General features: G+C 45.4%; 1 protein-coding gene across 2 annotated transcripts in view; it reads right to left on the reverse strand.

Moving 5' to 3' along the window:
- The window catches only part of JAKMIP1 (janus kinase and microtubule interacting protein 1), a 3,487,328-nt gene that overhangs the window by 1,542,376 nt on the left and 1,930,943 nt on the right, over nt 1–14,009 (reverse strand). The window contains exon 11 of one of the 2 annotated variants that reach the window (XM_069631978.1): nt 8,958–9,095. The exons of the other annotated variant lie outside the window; for it this stretch is intronic. Within the exon in view, the coding sequence (XP_069488079.1) occupies nt 8,958–9,095 (138 nt within the window). The remainder of the gene's footprint in view (nt 1–8,957; nt 9,096–14,009) is intronic. 2 annotated transcript variants of the gene reach the window in all.

A 14,009-nucleotide genomic window follows, 5' to 3' on the forward strand; every position in this document is an offset into this window, starting at 1 on the left:
TCGTGCCATTTGCGAGAAGATTGACGATTTCCTCGAGGAGGATCTTTTGGTGGTCCACGGAATGTATCTTTTGTCGTGGAGGGTGGTTGCGGGGGCGCTCCAGCAGTTCGATCCTGCGGACACTGTGGACAGCACCCATCTGTCCGATGTGATCCCTTCCCATGCCTGGGTGAAGTTGGAAATACGCCCTCCTACTGGGGATACGTGGGAGGGCCCTGAGCGGAACGCCACTGTTTTGCGGGCGGCGTACCGCCTCTGCCTGGGCTGCCTCTTCCTCTACCATGGCTCCTCTTATTACCCCTGCCGTAACTTTGGGTAGTCTGTTGGTTGCCACCCCACGATGTACCCTGCCCCTGTGCGTAATTGGAGCCCCTCTGGGAATTTTGGCCGCGTGAGCGACGAAAATTACTATTCCCTCTTTGATTCGTGGGCTTATTAGTCAATTGTCCCGTCTTTGGCAGTTTTGAGTGCCTCTTCTAATGCTTTGCCAAACAAGATATTCGGTTCCACCGGTATGTCGATAAGGGTAGCCTGGTGTTAGGCAGAAACCTGTGCAGTTCCCTTAGGGACCACTGCAAAAAGTTTAAGACTACAGGTGTTAGCAGTAAACCCAATTGGTAGCAGTCTGTACCACCCAGATTTACCTGGTAGCTGTAGCTGAGCAGTCAGACTTCTCTCAAGAAGAGTTAGGCAGTATCTAGAGTATACACAATAGGGCTAAAAATACAGAAGCCCAAGCAAACACTGATCAGAGCTTTGGTATAAAAGTATATAATTATTTATTTAAAAACACACTTGTAAAAATACACTGGCACTAATATGTCAAGCAAGTTCAAACACAGTCACTAGAAATATACACACCTCCCTAATTAATTATTTGACAAGTCTAGGTTAAGACACCACTTATTTAGCAAAACAGAGGTGAGCGCGTAACCATAGATGGCACTCCAATAATTTGTTTAAAAAGGGAGAGAAAAGGCAGAATAGGAAAATCACACAGTACCAACAATTTTAAAGAACCACAGCAAGTCAAGAAAGGCAGGGTCTACTGTAGAGCAAAAAGTTCATAGGCCAGGGCCACTCTTGGAGAGAGCAAGGCGGAATGTGCCCAAGATCACACAGTGGAAATGCACTCAAAGTCTTTGCAGGAAAGTCAAAAAGAGGTTGGATTTAAGTTAGAAAGGTAATGTTAACGGGTCCGAGGTTACCCCAGGATAGAGAGTCAAGGATTTACGGGATTTACGGGACACTTTGGACAGTCTGTTGCAAGGGAGACCAGGCGGGACACAGTACCTGAAATGGTGAGAAAGCTCCAGTGGGGGCAGTTGTTCCTGGCAGCGGGTGCTTCAGCGGGGGCTTCGTCCAGGGGAAAGCTCCAGCGGGGGCTTCGAACAGGGGAAGAGAAGGTCTCGACGTGGAGGAAAGCTGGAGGTCGTTGCACTGCCAGGGAAGAAACCAGCCGCAGAGTTCCCCGGTTAAAAGGTACTACCCTTTTATTCACGGTAGTGGTGAAGCGTGGCTATCCGGTCGCCAGGGTGCTTGGCACGGGCGATTCGACCACAAGACGATCCAGGAGGCGAAAATAGGCGAACTGGTTGGTCCCTCCAGCTCAAAGGGAAGAAGACTCTTCTGGAAGAAGATCTTCTCTGTCGTCGGGAAAGTGGTGAGTTTCGTACAGCAGGGCTCCACCGGTGGTGTCGTCGTTGTAGATGGCTCAGCTTCTCCCCTCTTCGGATTCTTTAGGTCCTGTGGCGACTTCTGAAGTTCCAGTCCCCAAAGCCCTGCTTTTATGCAGAAAACCCCCATTCATCAGCCTATCTGTCAATCAAACATGCTAAGTGGTGAGCCGGGCGGCTCACCACTGGGCCAATCACAGAAGAGTGTGACTTGAGTTGCCAAGGCAACTCAGTACAGGGTGCCTATTCCCCCCCTCCCACACATCCTGTAGACCCAGACAGAGTGGCACCACTTTTGGAGGCTTCTGTGCAGAAGCCCGCCAAAAGTGGAACAAAGGGCTCGACTTGGGTTAGGGTTTCAGAGTCCTGGCAAAAAGACCCAACCGGGGAATAAATATTAAATAAATAACCCGGCGGTATCTTTAACATTGCACCAAAAAGTGGTGCGTTTAAAATGAATGGGAAAATCCCATAGGAAATATTCCGGTGGACTATTTTGCGTGGTAACCACTGCCACCAGCCAGAAACACGACAAGGGGGGACGGGACAGTGCCCCCTTGGAAAACAGACCCAGGGGCAATCGAATTACCCCTACCAGTACTTCCACAATATGATGGTTTGTACTGGTTCTGTTCAACATTTAAGACGAGTAAAGTCAATGGTGACTTTACATGCCCTGTGAGACAGTAGTCAGTCCCAGGGTATGGAGTCTATGTTTGGGGGTCACTATGACACCCCTGTGTTACTGCACTGAGGGTGCTGTGTAACACATATACCAAAAACACATGAAGCCCTATGGAGAAAAAGACCCCATAGCCCATAAAACACATTACATAGTCAAAGGACATTCTCAAATCATGCCTAAGAGTGGGAGAAAAAGAGTCTCACTCTTAGCAGGAGAAAAAATTAAACCCCAAAGATCCAGCAAAGCTGCTGGGGGACTCACTAGGTTTGGGAAATGAGCCTTAACAGAGAATTCTCCCTAACATCTGGGTCTCGGGTTTAAACCCTGACTGTCTTAGCCAAGCGTGCCTCTTAATGACGGTGCTCTCTGCGATGAGCCGGCCTGCATTATCTGCGGCGTCAAAGGTCGTCTTTAGAATGCATCCGGACACGGCTCTACCCTCCGACGTGATCTGGGCTAACTGGCCCTTTAGTGGTTCCGGTGCAGAGTCAATGAGAGCAGCTAACTGCTCCCGCTGGTGGCAATTATAGCTTGCCAGCAGAGTGGTGGTATTGGCGATTCTTGCCTGGTAAGCGGAAGTGGAGGCCACTTTCCTTCCTAACCCATACATTCTCTTGCTCTCCTTGTCTGAGGGAGCATCAGATAATGATAGAGGTGTCCCCGCTCTTTTTCTGGTGTTAGTGATTACCAACGAGTAAGGCTTAAATTGACCCCTTATGTAAAGTGGGTCGGACTGGGCGGCCCTGAACATCTTCACAATTCTGGGGTTTACAGCCCTGGTGAGATTAGGGGTGAGGAGGGAAGGATCAATTCTGCGTTGGATGGACTTCAGAATTGGAATGGCTTGAGCAATGGGTCTTTTGTCTCCCATGATCTCCTCTGAAAAGTCCCTCTCTTCTTGCGCCCCCTGAGTGTCTATGTGGAAGTGCTCTGCAGCTCTAGCCAAGACCTCATTTAGAAGGGGCTGGTTATCTACTGGTGAGTCAGTAACTTGTGGTTCCTTGCGAACAGGAGAGTCTATATTGTAGACTTCTGCCTCGTCTTCCTCCTCCCATCCTGGCCCTCGTCATCTCCATAATAATCGACCCGTGTATGGTCGTCCAGCATCTGTATGTCTGAATCTTCATCATACTGATGGTAAGTTTGAATGTAGTAAGGGTCTGAAATCAGGCCCTGAGCTGGAGTATCAAACCGAGATTTCCTACCAGGAGGCTGAGGGTCCTTGGATCCTGAAGGAGTAGCGTTGTCAGGGGTAGTCTGATAGCTGAGAAAATGCTCTGGATTTTTTTCGGAGAAATTAGCTAAGGAAGACATTCTCCTCATCACCCTGTCTATGTCATCAGTGCTCCATTCTCTGGAACTGGGGATGACAACCTCCTGTTGAGGTTCCTCTTCTATTCCCATATCCTGAGGAGTGGGAGGGATGAGTCTGGGTGTAGTGACAGGGACAGGGGTCTTGGATTTATCCTTATCTGACGACCTGTGTTTGTCCTTGTGAACCTTGGGTGCAGAAGTTGAGTGTGATGACTTTTTCTGCTGTTTGTCCCCTTTACCATGAATAGAAGAGTGTTTCCCTGATGGTTTGGCCTTTTCTGAATCTTTCGTCCCCTGGCGTTGAGTTTTGGGGGTATGTGCTCTGTATCTTTCAAGTGTGCGCGTCGGGACTCAGAGGCAGACGCCAAACGGACTGCCGGAGCCGACTCTAAGCGTGCAGCTTGGGGTGGAGGTCGGATTTGTTTTCTGACGACCACACCTACGTGACTTTGGGGAGCGAGGCACTTTTGGCAACTGTGGACGGTTGCCGTATGTCATGCGGCGATCTCGACCTGGAACGCCCATAGGACACCGATTCTGTGGACCGCTCTCTATGTGCCTCTTTCTTCCGAGAACTCGACACACGTGTCGAGTCTCGGCTGGCCTTAGTGTGTTTAGGTGTAGTAGTTTGGGTAGTGCTCGTGTTGCCGGGTGTGGTCCCCATAACTGCCCCGCCGGACAATCCTCTGAGGTCGGGGACTAGCGCTTGGGTGTCTTTCGACGTCCCTGTGCCCTCGCCGTCCGAAAGAGCGGCGTCGCTGCCATCACTGAAGGCACCCACCGCTTCCATGGCCTCGAGCTGCCTGGAGTGGTGGGCCCAACGTTTAGTGGAGCGGTCCTTTAGTGTTTTAGCCTTAAAAAGGCTACATGCTCTGCAGTTAGCTTCACGGTGGTCCCTAGGCAAACAGAGATTACAGGTGGCGTGTTTGTCAACCCAAGGGTACTTGCGGTTGCACTTGGGGCAACATTTAAATGGAGTACTCTTCATATGTCACCTTATGGCAGCGGGCTAGTGTATGTAGGAAATAATAGCGAGTGTGAGTATGTTCCACCCCCCACTCTCCCTACTTGCAGGGCCGAGGCCAGAGGCCTTCCGAGGCCTGGCCCGAGGCCAGAGGCCTTCCGAGGCCCAAAGTCCATTGTGCAGTCTCGACGTTTGTTTGTTCTTCGGACCGGCATCGATGTTTGGGATCTCGACGTGGGTGAAAGAACGGGGAAATTTAGATGATTTTTAACAAAAATGGCTGAAAGCCGGGGAACTCTGCAACAATGCTTCTGACAAGTATGGCGGAAAAAAACAATCTTAGGGCCCTACACGCGTGAGGGATCATGGGTACAGTTGACGTCACACTAGGGATAGTATTACTGGCACGCCCTATGTCGATGCCCATTTTCGAGTTTCGAAAAACAAACTGTAATACTCTACAGCTTCCACTAGATGTCGGCCAATGCACAGCATGTGATCTAAGCAGATTCCACAAGCCTCAGAAATATATATATACAGCTTTCAAATATAGTTGAGCAAACTCAATACTATAGTGGTGAAACCATTTCATATAGTAATCAAGGCCTGCAAAAACGGTCCATGTATTTTGATAATGCTTGGAACAGACTGTTACTTCTGGCTATGATTGGTCTACAAAGGGGTTGGCAAAGCATTATGCATTCTTGGGAGTACATAAGGAAATAGAATAATCAGAAATTCCTCTGTTACACTTTTTTGTATTTACAGTAATTCACCTTTTTGAAATGGCTAGTGGTAGAACTTCTTAATTCTCTTGTACTACATATTCTGATCAGTTGGAAGCAACGTTAGCTCTGGCTATCAATCAGTTGCTATGTATAATTATGTTACTTTGTGGCATCCAGGATCATTAAAGGCCCATCTTTTGTCTTCTGGTTAAAACAGTATAGCTTCATCAAGCTAAGTTTATTCAATAATGTTTATTTTATAGCATAGTATGTCAGATTGGCCCACACCGTTGGTAGGTTAATTTCATGTTTTTAAAATTGCATTGAGAGGGATAATTGATCAGCGGGACGAGGGTACTTTTTTGTTATACCTCATATGTGTTCAAATGGCATACTCAGAGTAATCAATGAAGGAATTCAGTCGAACAGGGATTTCAATTGTATTTTTCTAATTAGCATGAATAGATCAACTGTGCTAAAAGAAGGTAGAATTATATGCAAAACAAAGGGGGTTCTGGGAGTCTCTCTACCAGCACGAACACAGCTCATTGACCTGTTCTTGGGTGGATGGCCCCTGGGAGAGTCTCAACCAAGTCTTTAGCTCACTGTCCCTCTCACAGAGGAGAAATATCCCTGCATATCAGTCTTAGCCAGGGGCAGTCCAGCACCAAAATGCTAGGCAATTCTCCTCTGAACAAGAGTACCAACAGCAACCCCATACACGTGTTTCAGCCTAGTTGGGCATCATCAGTGAGGTGGAGCTGTGCCTCTTAGAGAACAATGAGCAAGGGGTCCACGTCTGGATTCCCCTGGTAACTTAGGGTGAGACCAAAAGTTACTTAATATGCAAAACAAAGGGGGTTCTGGGAGTCTCTTTAGTCTCTTTGGTGCTGGACTGCCCCTGGGCAGGACAAAGACTGATATGCAGGGACATATCTTCTCTGTGAAAGGGACAGTGAGCTAAAGACTTGGTTGAGACTCTCCCAGGGAACACCCACCCAAGAACAGGCCAATGGGCTGTGTTCGTGCTGGTAGAGAGATTCCCAGAACCCCCTTTGTTTTGCATATTAAGTAACCTTGGGTCTCACCCTAAGTTACCAGGGGAATCCAGACGTGGACCCCTTGCTCACTGTTCTCACAGAGGCACAGCTCCACCTCACTGATGATGCCCAACAAGGCTGAAACACGTGTATGGGGTTGCTGTTGGTACTCTTGTTCAGAGGAGAATTGCCTAACATTTCGGTGCTGGACTGCCCCTGGGCAGGGCAAAGACTGATATGCAGGGATATTTCTTCTCTGTGAAAGGGACAGTGAGCTAAAGACTTGGTTGAGACTCTCCCAGGGGCCATCCATGCAAGAACAGGTCAATGGGCTGTGTTCGTGCTGGTAGAGAGACTCCCTGAACCCCCTTTGTTTTGCATATTAAGTAACTTTGGGTCTCACCCGAAGTTACCACGGGAATCCAGACGTGGACCCCTCAGAGAGGCACAGCTCCACCTCACTGATGATGCCCAACAAGGCTGAAACACGTGTACAGGGTTGCTGTTTGTACTCTTGTTCAGAGGAGAATAGCCTAGCATTTCGGTGCTGGACTGCCCCTGGGCAGGGCAATTAGTGATATGCAGGGATAGTTCTTCTCTGTGAAAGGGACAGTGAGCTAAAGACTTGGTTGAGACTCTCCCAGGGGCCATTCACCCAAGAACGGGTCAATGGGCTGTGTATGTGCTGGTAGAGAGACTCAGAGAACCCCCTTTGTTTTGCATATTAAGTAACTTTGGGTCTCACCCTTAGTTACCAGGGGAATCCAGACGTGGACCCCTTGCTCACTGTTCTCAGAGAGGCACAGCTCCACCTCACTGATGATGCCCAACACGGCTGAAACACGTGTATGAGGTTGCTGTTGGTACTCTTGTCCAGAGGAGAATTGCCTAGCATTTCGGTGCTGGACTGCCCCTGGGCAGGACAAAGACTGATATGCAGGGATATTTCTTCTCTGTGAAAGGGACAGTGAGCTAAAGACTTGGTTGAGACTCTCCCAGGGGCCATCCACCCAAGAACAGGTCAATGGGCTGTGTTTGTGCTGGTAGAGAGACTCCCAGAACCCCCTTAGTTTAGAATTATGTACAGTTGCAATCTGGGTGTGATGTTCTTGCCCAGGGTTTCCTTTTGCAACCTTGTCAGAGCTTGATTAATGAATGCCCAATTATTATAAAACTTGAGCTTGAAATTTCTTTTTTTGTGTGGTTATTTAAACTCCCAGTGCTCTACACGTTCAGAATTTGTGTTACATTTGGGGTGCATTTTGTCTTTCATTTCCTGTTATTAAGCATGGTCGTTGTAAGGAAAAGTACAGTGATTCTTATATTTAAATATATTTGATGTTCCTGCTAGAAACATTCTGAAGATGAGTATAATTTTGAAATTCAGCAAGTGTTTTCATTTGTCATCTATGAGGACTTGTGACTCTGTAAATATGAAGATAAACAAGCATTTTTTCATGCATGTTTTGAAAAACGGATTATTGTAAAATGCCGAAGATAATAAAAGATGAATCACACTCAATAAAAGTGTAGAGAGCAATTTAATAAACTGGTTAATTCATGCACTATATTTAGGCAGCAGAAACTGCTTTGCAATGGTTATACATTTGGTTCTCGTCTGTGGGCAGAGCCATTGTTAAATATTTATCCACCACGTTTTGCATTAATACTATTATGACCGATTTGAGCTCCAAAATAATCATCTAAAAACAAATTCCTGCTTTCCTTATACTAACCACTTTTGTGGTTTTGCATAGTTGTAGGCACTGTTTGGGAGCATACAAGGATCTGGTTGGAACAAGTACACGTGTATGTGTTAAGCTTACGTAGGGCACCAAAGTGCTTTGGAAGAAGCGCATGCCTATGTATTCAGTGTGCATGGGCTCAGTAAATTCAGAGGGAACCATAGTGCTTTCCAGTGCTGAATGTTAACAGAAACAACACGGATTGGTTGTTATTGATTGATACATATATACAAAATCCTAGCAAACAGATAAGAAAGAGAGATAGATAGGAAGAATTAAATATAAAAAAACAAGAGAGTGAGGGGGCAGACAGAAACATTTGGTATTTTTGTAAGTAGGAACAGCTATGGAGAAAATATAACCTTTCAGTTAGGATTACTAGTGTACATCTGCTACAGTAAAGTTATAGGAAGTCTGCGCTAAATTGCCTATTATTAGAGCTGAATTGTAATGTTGCTTTGATAATTCTTGACAACAATACTGTATGGATGAGCACCTTTATAGTAAACCAGTTCGCCTGTCACTAATATTTTAGTTTAAGGTGATTGTGACCTTTAGACGAATGGATATTTAATATGCTTGGTTTTTCCTAAATTGGTTGGTGGAATACTGAGGTAAAACAGTTGTTAAAACTGCCACCACCTGCACTGGGCACTATAAAAAGTAGAGAAGATGGCATGCATCTGATGAGGTATAGAGAAAAAGGTTGTTCTCATAGCTTAAAGGGTTAAATGTAAAGTTGTTATAAGGCCATATAGATGATATCAAAGTAGTAGAGCATTTAAGAGAAAACAGCAGTTGGTACCTTAACACGCGGTAATAACGTTTTTGGCCGCAGTGTGGAGGACTCTGGCTGCTTGAATGGGAGGAAGTCAGCAGGAAATGTGGGTTCCATCGAAGTACCCCTGTGTAATCCACTGTTCATGTTCATATGAAACAAGAACTAGAAAGTGTAAAAGAACAGTTGAGACTGTTACTGCATGTATGCAACTGTATAATGGGTAACTGAATACTATGTCTATCAGGCAATCAAGAGGTATTCTGACATACTGCTCATGGCCGAAAAGGTTGAGGAGGTTATACTGTCACCAAAACTTTGAGAAGGAATTATAATATTAAGCAGCAATTTTAACAAGAACAATATATCATTACCAACTATAGTTATCTTCACTTATACCTGTTTTATGCAGAAAAAACCCAAGCTTGAATCATACCAGTTGCCTTTCAGGGTTTCTGTACTTTTGTTAATCTACAAAAAGAGTTTGTATTCCTTGCCCTCTTAGCACAGCCTTCATTTGTGCTCAAAATTCCTTTTATTTATTCTGATATTTCCTTTATTCTTTAACAGAATTAATGTGTCCTTTCTTAAAATGTCCTTTATATGTCCCAGGAATTGGCTAACATGTATTCAAAATAGAATTCAAACTGCCTAAAAGAACAAGTTACTTACCTTGAGTATTGTTCTTTTTGTTGGATAAGACGTTTCTCCTACAGATACCTCATCTTTTCAAATGTCATTCCAGGTCAGACGGCACTGGGCGCATTTTCATCAGCCTCTACAGTGTCCAGTGTGTCTCTGTGCCGGTCCACTCAGCATCACTGATACCGATATGACATCATACATACATTTATGTACCCAATCACCTCAGTTGCACTAATATGTCCTGCATTCAGAGGAGGAGGAACTGCAGAACCAGTGAAGGTTATGAGCAATCCGTTTGAGGGGAGGGTTGTGTGATGAATCTGAGGTGACCATTCCAAAGAACATGGTCTGGGACCCTTCTTATGTGGCCAGGGAAAGGCAGACGCTACCTGATCCTGACCCTGTGGCTGGTGTTCTGCGGGATGATCACATGGGAGGGGACTCAGGTCAGGAAGAATGAAAGTACCCTTTGAATAATTTCCCTAAAGACTCTTCAGTATTAATGGTTTATGGTCAAATTGAATATTTGTATGCTGATTGAACTAAGAACATTCTGAGCTCATAATGATCTTACTACTGGGATGAAGAAGAGAGGTGCAGAGTTACCAGAACGTATTATGTGGTCTAATGTTTATAATAATCTAACACATGAGCAGGACCTTTAAATGTTTAAAGGACCTTCAGGTGTGGGTTGTGCAGAGAAAGCAGGAGCATCAGAAGCCGTGTGAAGCAGAAATTGGAGTCAGCGGTTTATTGATAGCAGGAAGCTGAGAAGTCGTTGTGCCCTAGAGATGCAGACAACGCGTAGCAGGAGGCTGTGCTGGGACTGGCTGCACTAGAGGAGAGAAGCGATCTCCGCGTCCTGAATCTCGCTCCGGTGAGCGGACTACACCGGAGTGCGTGCGGAGCAGGGAGATCTCCATCAGCAGACCGCGTCGTCAGCTGGAAGCCGTCCGGAGCTGTCAAACCTGTGGCAAACCCTGACGAGCAGTGCAGCAGAGGAAGCGGCTCCCGAGAAGATGCCAGCATAACCGGTGAGTTGACCTAAGCGAGGTAACACCAAGGCGCTCCCAGAACAGCGACTTTACCCAAAAGCTAATTTTGAATACCGAACAGTTAAACTTGAATGAACTGAATGCAATGCTTTAAAAGAGAGAGGGCGGCCCGAAGAAGATTATAACCTGCAGTGTCCAGGCCAAAAAGGGACAATTTTATAAGCAAAGTGAATATGACTTTTGGGGGAGAAAATTCCCAATAAGAAAACATTGTTAACCACATTGTCCAAGCCACCAAAGAAGGGCATATCTAAAATCAAAGGGGTACCATTTTACCAACAAGGAACATTCAAATAAGGGGCCTTGTTTCTTGCATTACCAAAGTGAAAAGACCGCAGGGCAAATTGAACGTGGACAATTTGAAAGTTGTAAATCACACTATCAACAGCCAGTGGGATGTGTGGAAAGAAATCAGAGATATCAGGGGTAGAGCTCTCCTTACAGAAAGGAACATGGGGGAGAGATTCACAACCTGCACAATGTCAAACCAATAAATGTGAAAACCATTGTCCTCTTGTGTATGAAAGAAGTTGTAAGCCAATTGTGTTTTAAGTCAAAAAGAGTTACTCCAGAAGAGGTTGTTGATTTAGCTTTCCCCATTGAGGAGTTAAATGTGGAAAGTTGTGAACAAGTCTTGCCACACAATACAAGCAGTAGTAGTAGGAGCTTTATCCTGGTAGGTGAGTGTACCAGAAAAGGGACAATTATTGGTTAGTCCTGGAAGGCGAGTGGGCCAGGATGAAAAGAAGCTAAAATACTGTATCTGGGGTAGAAGGTTGTGGTTGAAGTAAAAGGTGAAAAAGAATTGACAATTCCCCCACTGTGTTTTGATGAACTGTTTCATAACCATTCTGGTGGAAACAGTAACAACTATGAACCTTTTGGACACAAGGAAGTCCTCTTGTCAAGCCTTTTGCTTGTATGTTGAAGTTGACAAATTATTCCTGCATGATTCTGTTACATGTATTAGTGTGAGGGACAAACATTTTTGGACACTAGTTCACTTTCCTTTTAGTATTAGTTTGATAGGCAGGAAATCTCTTGTTAGGTCAGGGAGAGATAGGCGTTTATCAACGCTTTCATTATTTAATAAATGGCATTTGGTGATAAAACTTCACCACATCTCCCATATCTGACTCCTCCAAACATTGTATCATCTTCACCCATGAATCATGGTAGTAATATAAGACATCACGTGCAAAGAAGCACAAATAGTAGTCTTGCAGATGTCTGGAGCAGGGCCCCTCTATAAAGCGAAAAAAAACATGCTCTCGATCCCTCGTGAAGTGAACATAAACACTGCTGGCACCTCCTTGTTAGCCCAAGTATAGCATTTTCAGATACATAGGGCAGCCCATTGAGATAGAATTGGTTTTGTCAACACTTTCCTGAACCCTTTCATCCTAGAGACATCTAAGCGCAAGATGATGGAAACACTGTTTAGTATTGGAAGGATGAAGGGGAGAAAACCCCAGATAACTTGATCTTCTGCAAAAGGTGGAATTCAGTCACCGCCTTCGGAAGGAAAGAGGGCTGCACCCTCAAACTATGGAGGTTTCACTAATAGTGCCTAAAGCTTACTCACTAGCCTCCATGAAGTAATAAAAACCAGGATACTCACAGAGCTTAGTCCAGAAATCTTAGCCTTCTAACTGTTATTCACAAATGTCCTAGTTGCTCATCTTTAGATGTTGAATCTTCCCTTTAGCTTGAGATGGCAAATCCACCTTGTGACAAGTAAGTCCCTAAGGCTTGCAACGGGACAGGTTTGGCATGTTTTCCTAGCCCAATCTGAGGCAATCGAAAACATGGTGGACTCAAAACGTCCTCAATCACTTGAGCACCACCGGTGTAAGGGGGGATCACTGGGAACCCAGGTGATGTGAAGGGGTTGCCGGGAACACTTAAAAAGGATCCTGAATGTCTAATCGTCAATCAGCATATCTGTCAAGACTACCCTCGAAGGAAACCTGTTGCAAAACAATTTGCATTTCTTGTTTTCAGTAGGAACAAAGTGATTCATTTGAGGAGTACCCCAGAAGGCAAGCATCTCCTCCAGGGCGACTTGGCATGCTCTCATTCATAGGAGATCCTTGACTGTCTGGTCAACGTCATTGCCACGCATAATCTTTCCCTGCTAGATTAGCAGCCAACAAGAAAACATTGGCCAGGGCCCCAAACCAAAGCTGCTTGGCCTCCCTGCATATAAACAGAACACTCACAGAACCCAACTGGTGCAGGTAGTCCATTGCTGCCATGTTGCCTGCTAAATTCCCCTTAAAATGTCCTCTTACATATGTAGAAAGGCACCAGTACCAGTTAGATAGCACGAAACACCAACCAGCAAGTTGATAGGTGCTGTGCTTTCTCTCGAGGACCACATGACTGTGAGGTTGTCCAATTGTGCTCCCCAACCTAACAAGGAGGCATCTGTCACCCTGATCCTGGGGCCATGATTAACAAAAGGGCTCCCCTCCCCCCTCAGTAGATTCACCCTCTGTGACCACGAAGTGAATTCCTGAGCTACCCTGCCAGGTTTGTCAAATTACATCTGAATTGGGACCCTTGATTGCAATGCCACTATTAGCAAGATCTCATTCTCCCCCTGTCCTCCGCCAATAGGGGAATGCAGGAGGCTATACAAACCCAGCAATCGGAGAAGAGCAGATGCCCCAGCCCAAGACTTGCTTTCAAAGATCACAGCCATCATGTGGAAGTTTGTAAATCTGTCCTCTTGAAGGAAAGCCTTGCAGGCGTATGCATCTAACACTGCCCCAATAAATTGAAATTGCAGCGATGGCCAGAGCTGTAAACTTGGTAGGTAGCTAGAGAACCCTAGCCTCTAGAGCATTTGGCACCTCCGGAGCAGATGTTCTGGCAATATCAGTTAAGTGAGTAGCCTATCAATCGTGTACAGGATGATAGGAATATGATCTTTCCCAATGTTGTCCACATCTAACACCAGGAGTTTGGGGAACACCACTGAACCAAAGATTGGGATAATCACCACCATGTACCTTAGGATATTATGGTGTATCACGATGATCAGGACGTGGAATATTATTTTTGTATTTAAATGTTTTGGTAAGAAGGTGAGCATCCTGTAAAATTTAGACTCCTCCTTCCCACCCTCTTTAAAACAAATCTGAGTTTCTTCAGATAGCATGGTGTAGAATGGGCTGCAAGGGATGTTAGACACCCAAAGTCTTCCAGCTTAGTGTGAGAGCATTAGGACATTAGCCATTCTCTTCCTAACAAATTTAGGGTATATCGACTGGCAAGATAAGCATTCTGTGGTTGTGTAATATAGTAGTACAATATGAATGAGATTGTGTTCTGAAGAAGTGTGTGTGTGTGTGTGCATAAGGATGGAACTGAA

The sequence above is a fragment of the Ambystoma mexicanum genome, chromosome 6q (genome assembly GCF_040938575.1).
Source record: "Ambystoma mexicanum isolate Mex_15411 chromosome 6q, UKY_AmexF1_1, whole genome shotgun sequence".
NCBI lineage: Eukaryota > Metazoa > Chordata > Amphibia > Caudata > Ambystomatidae > Ambystoma > Ambystoma mexicanum.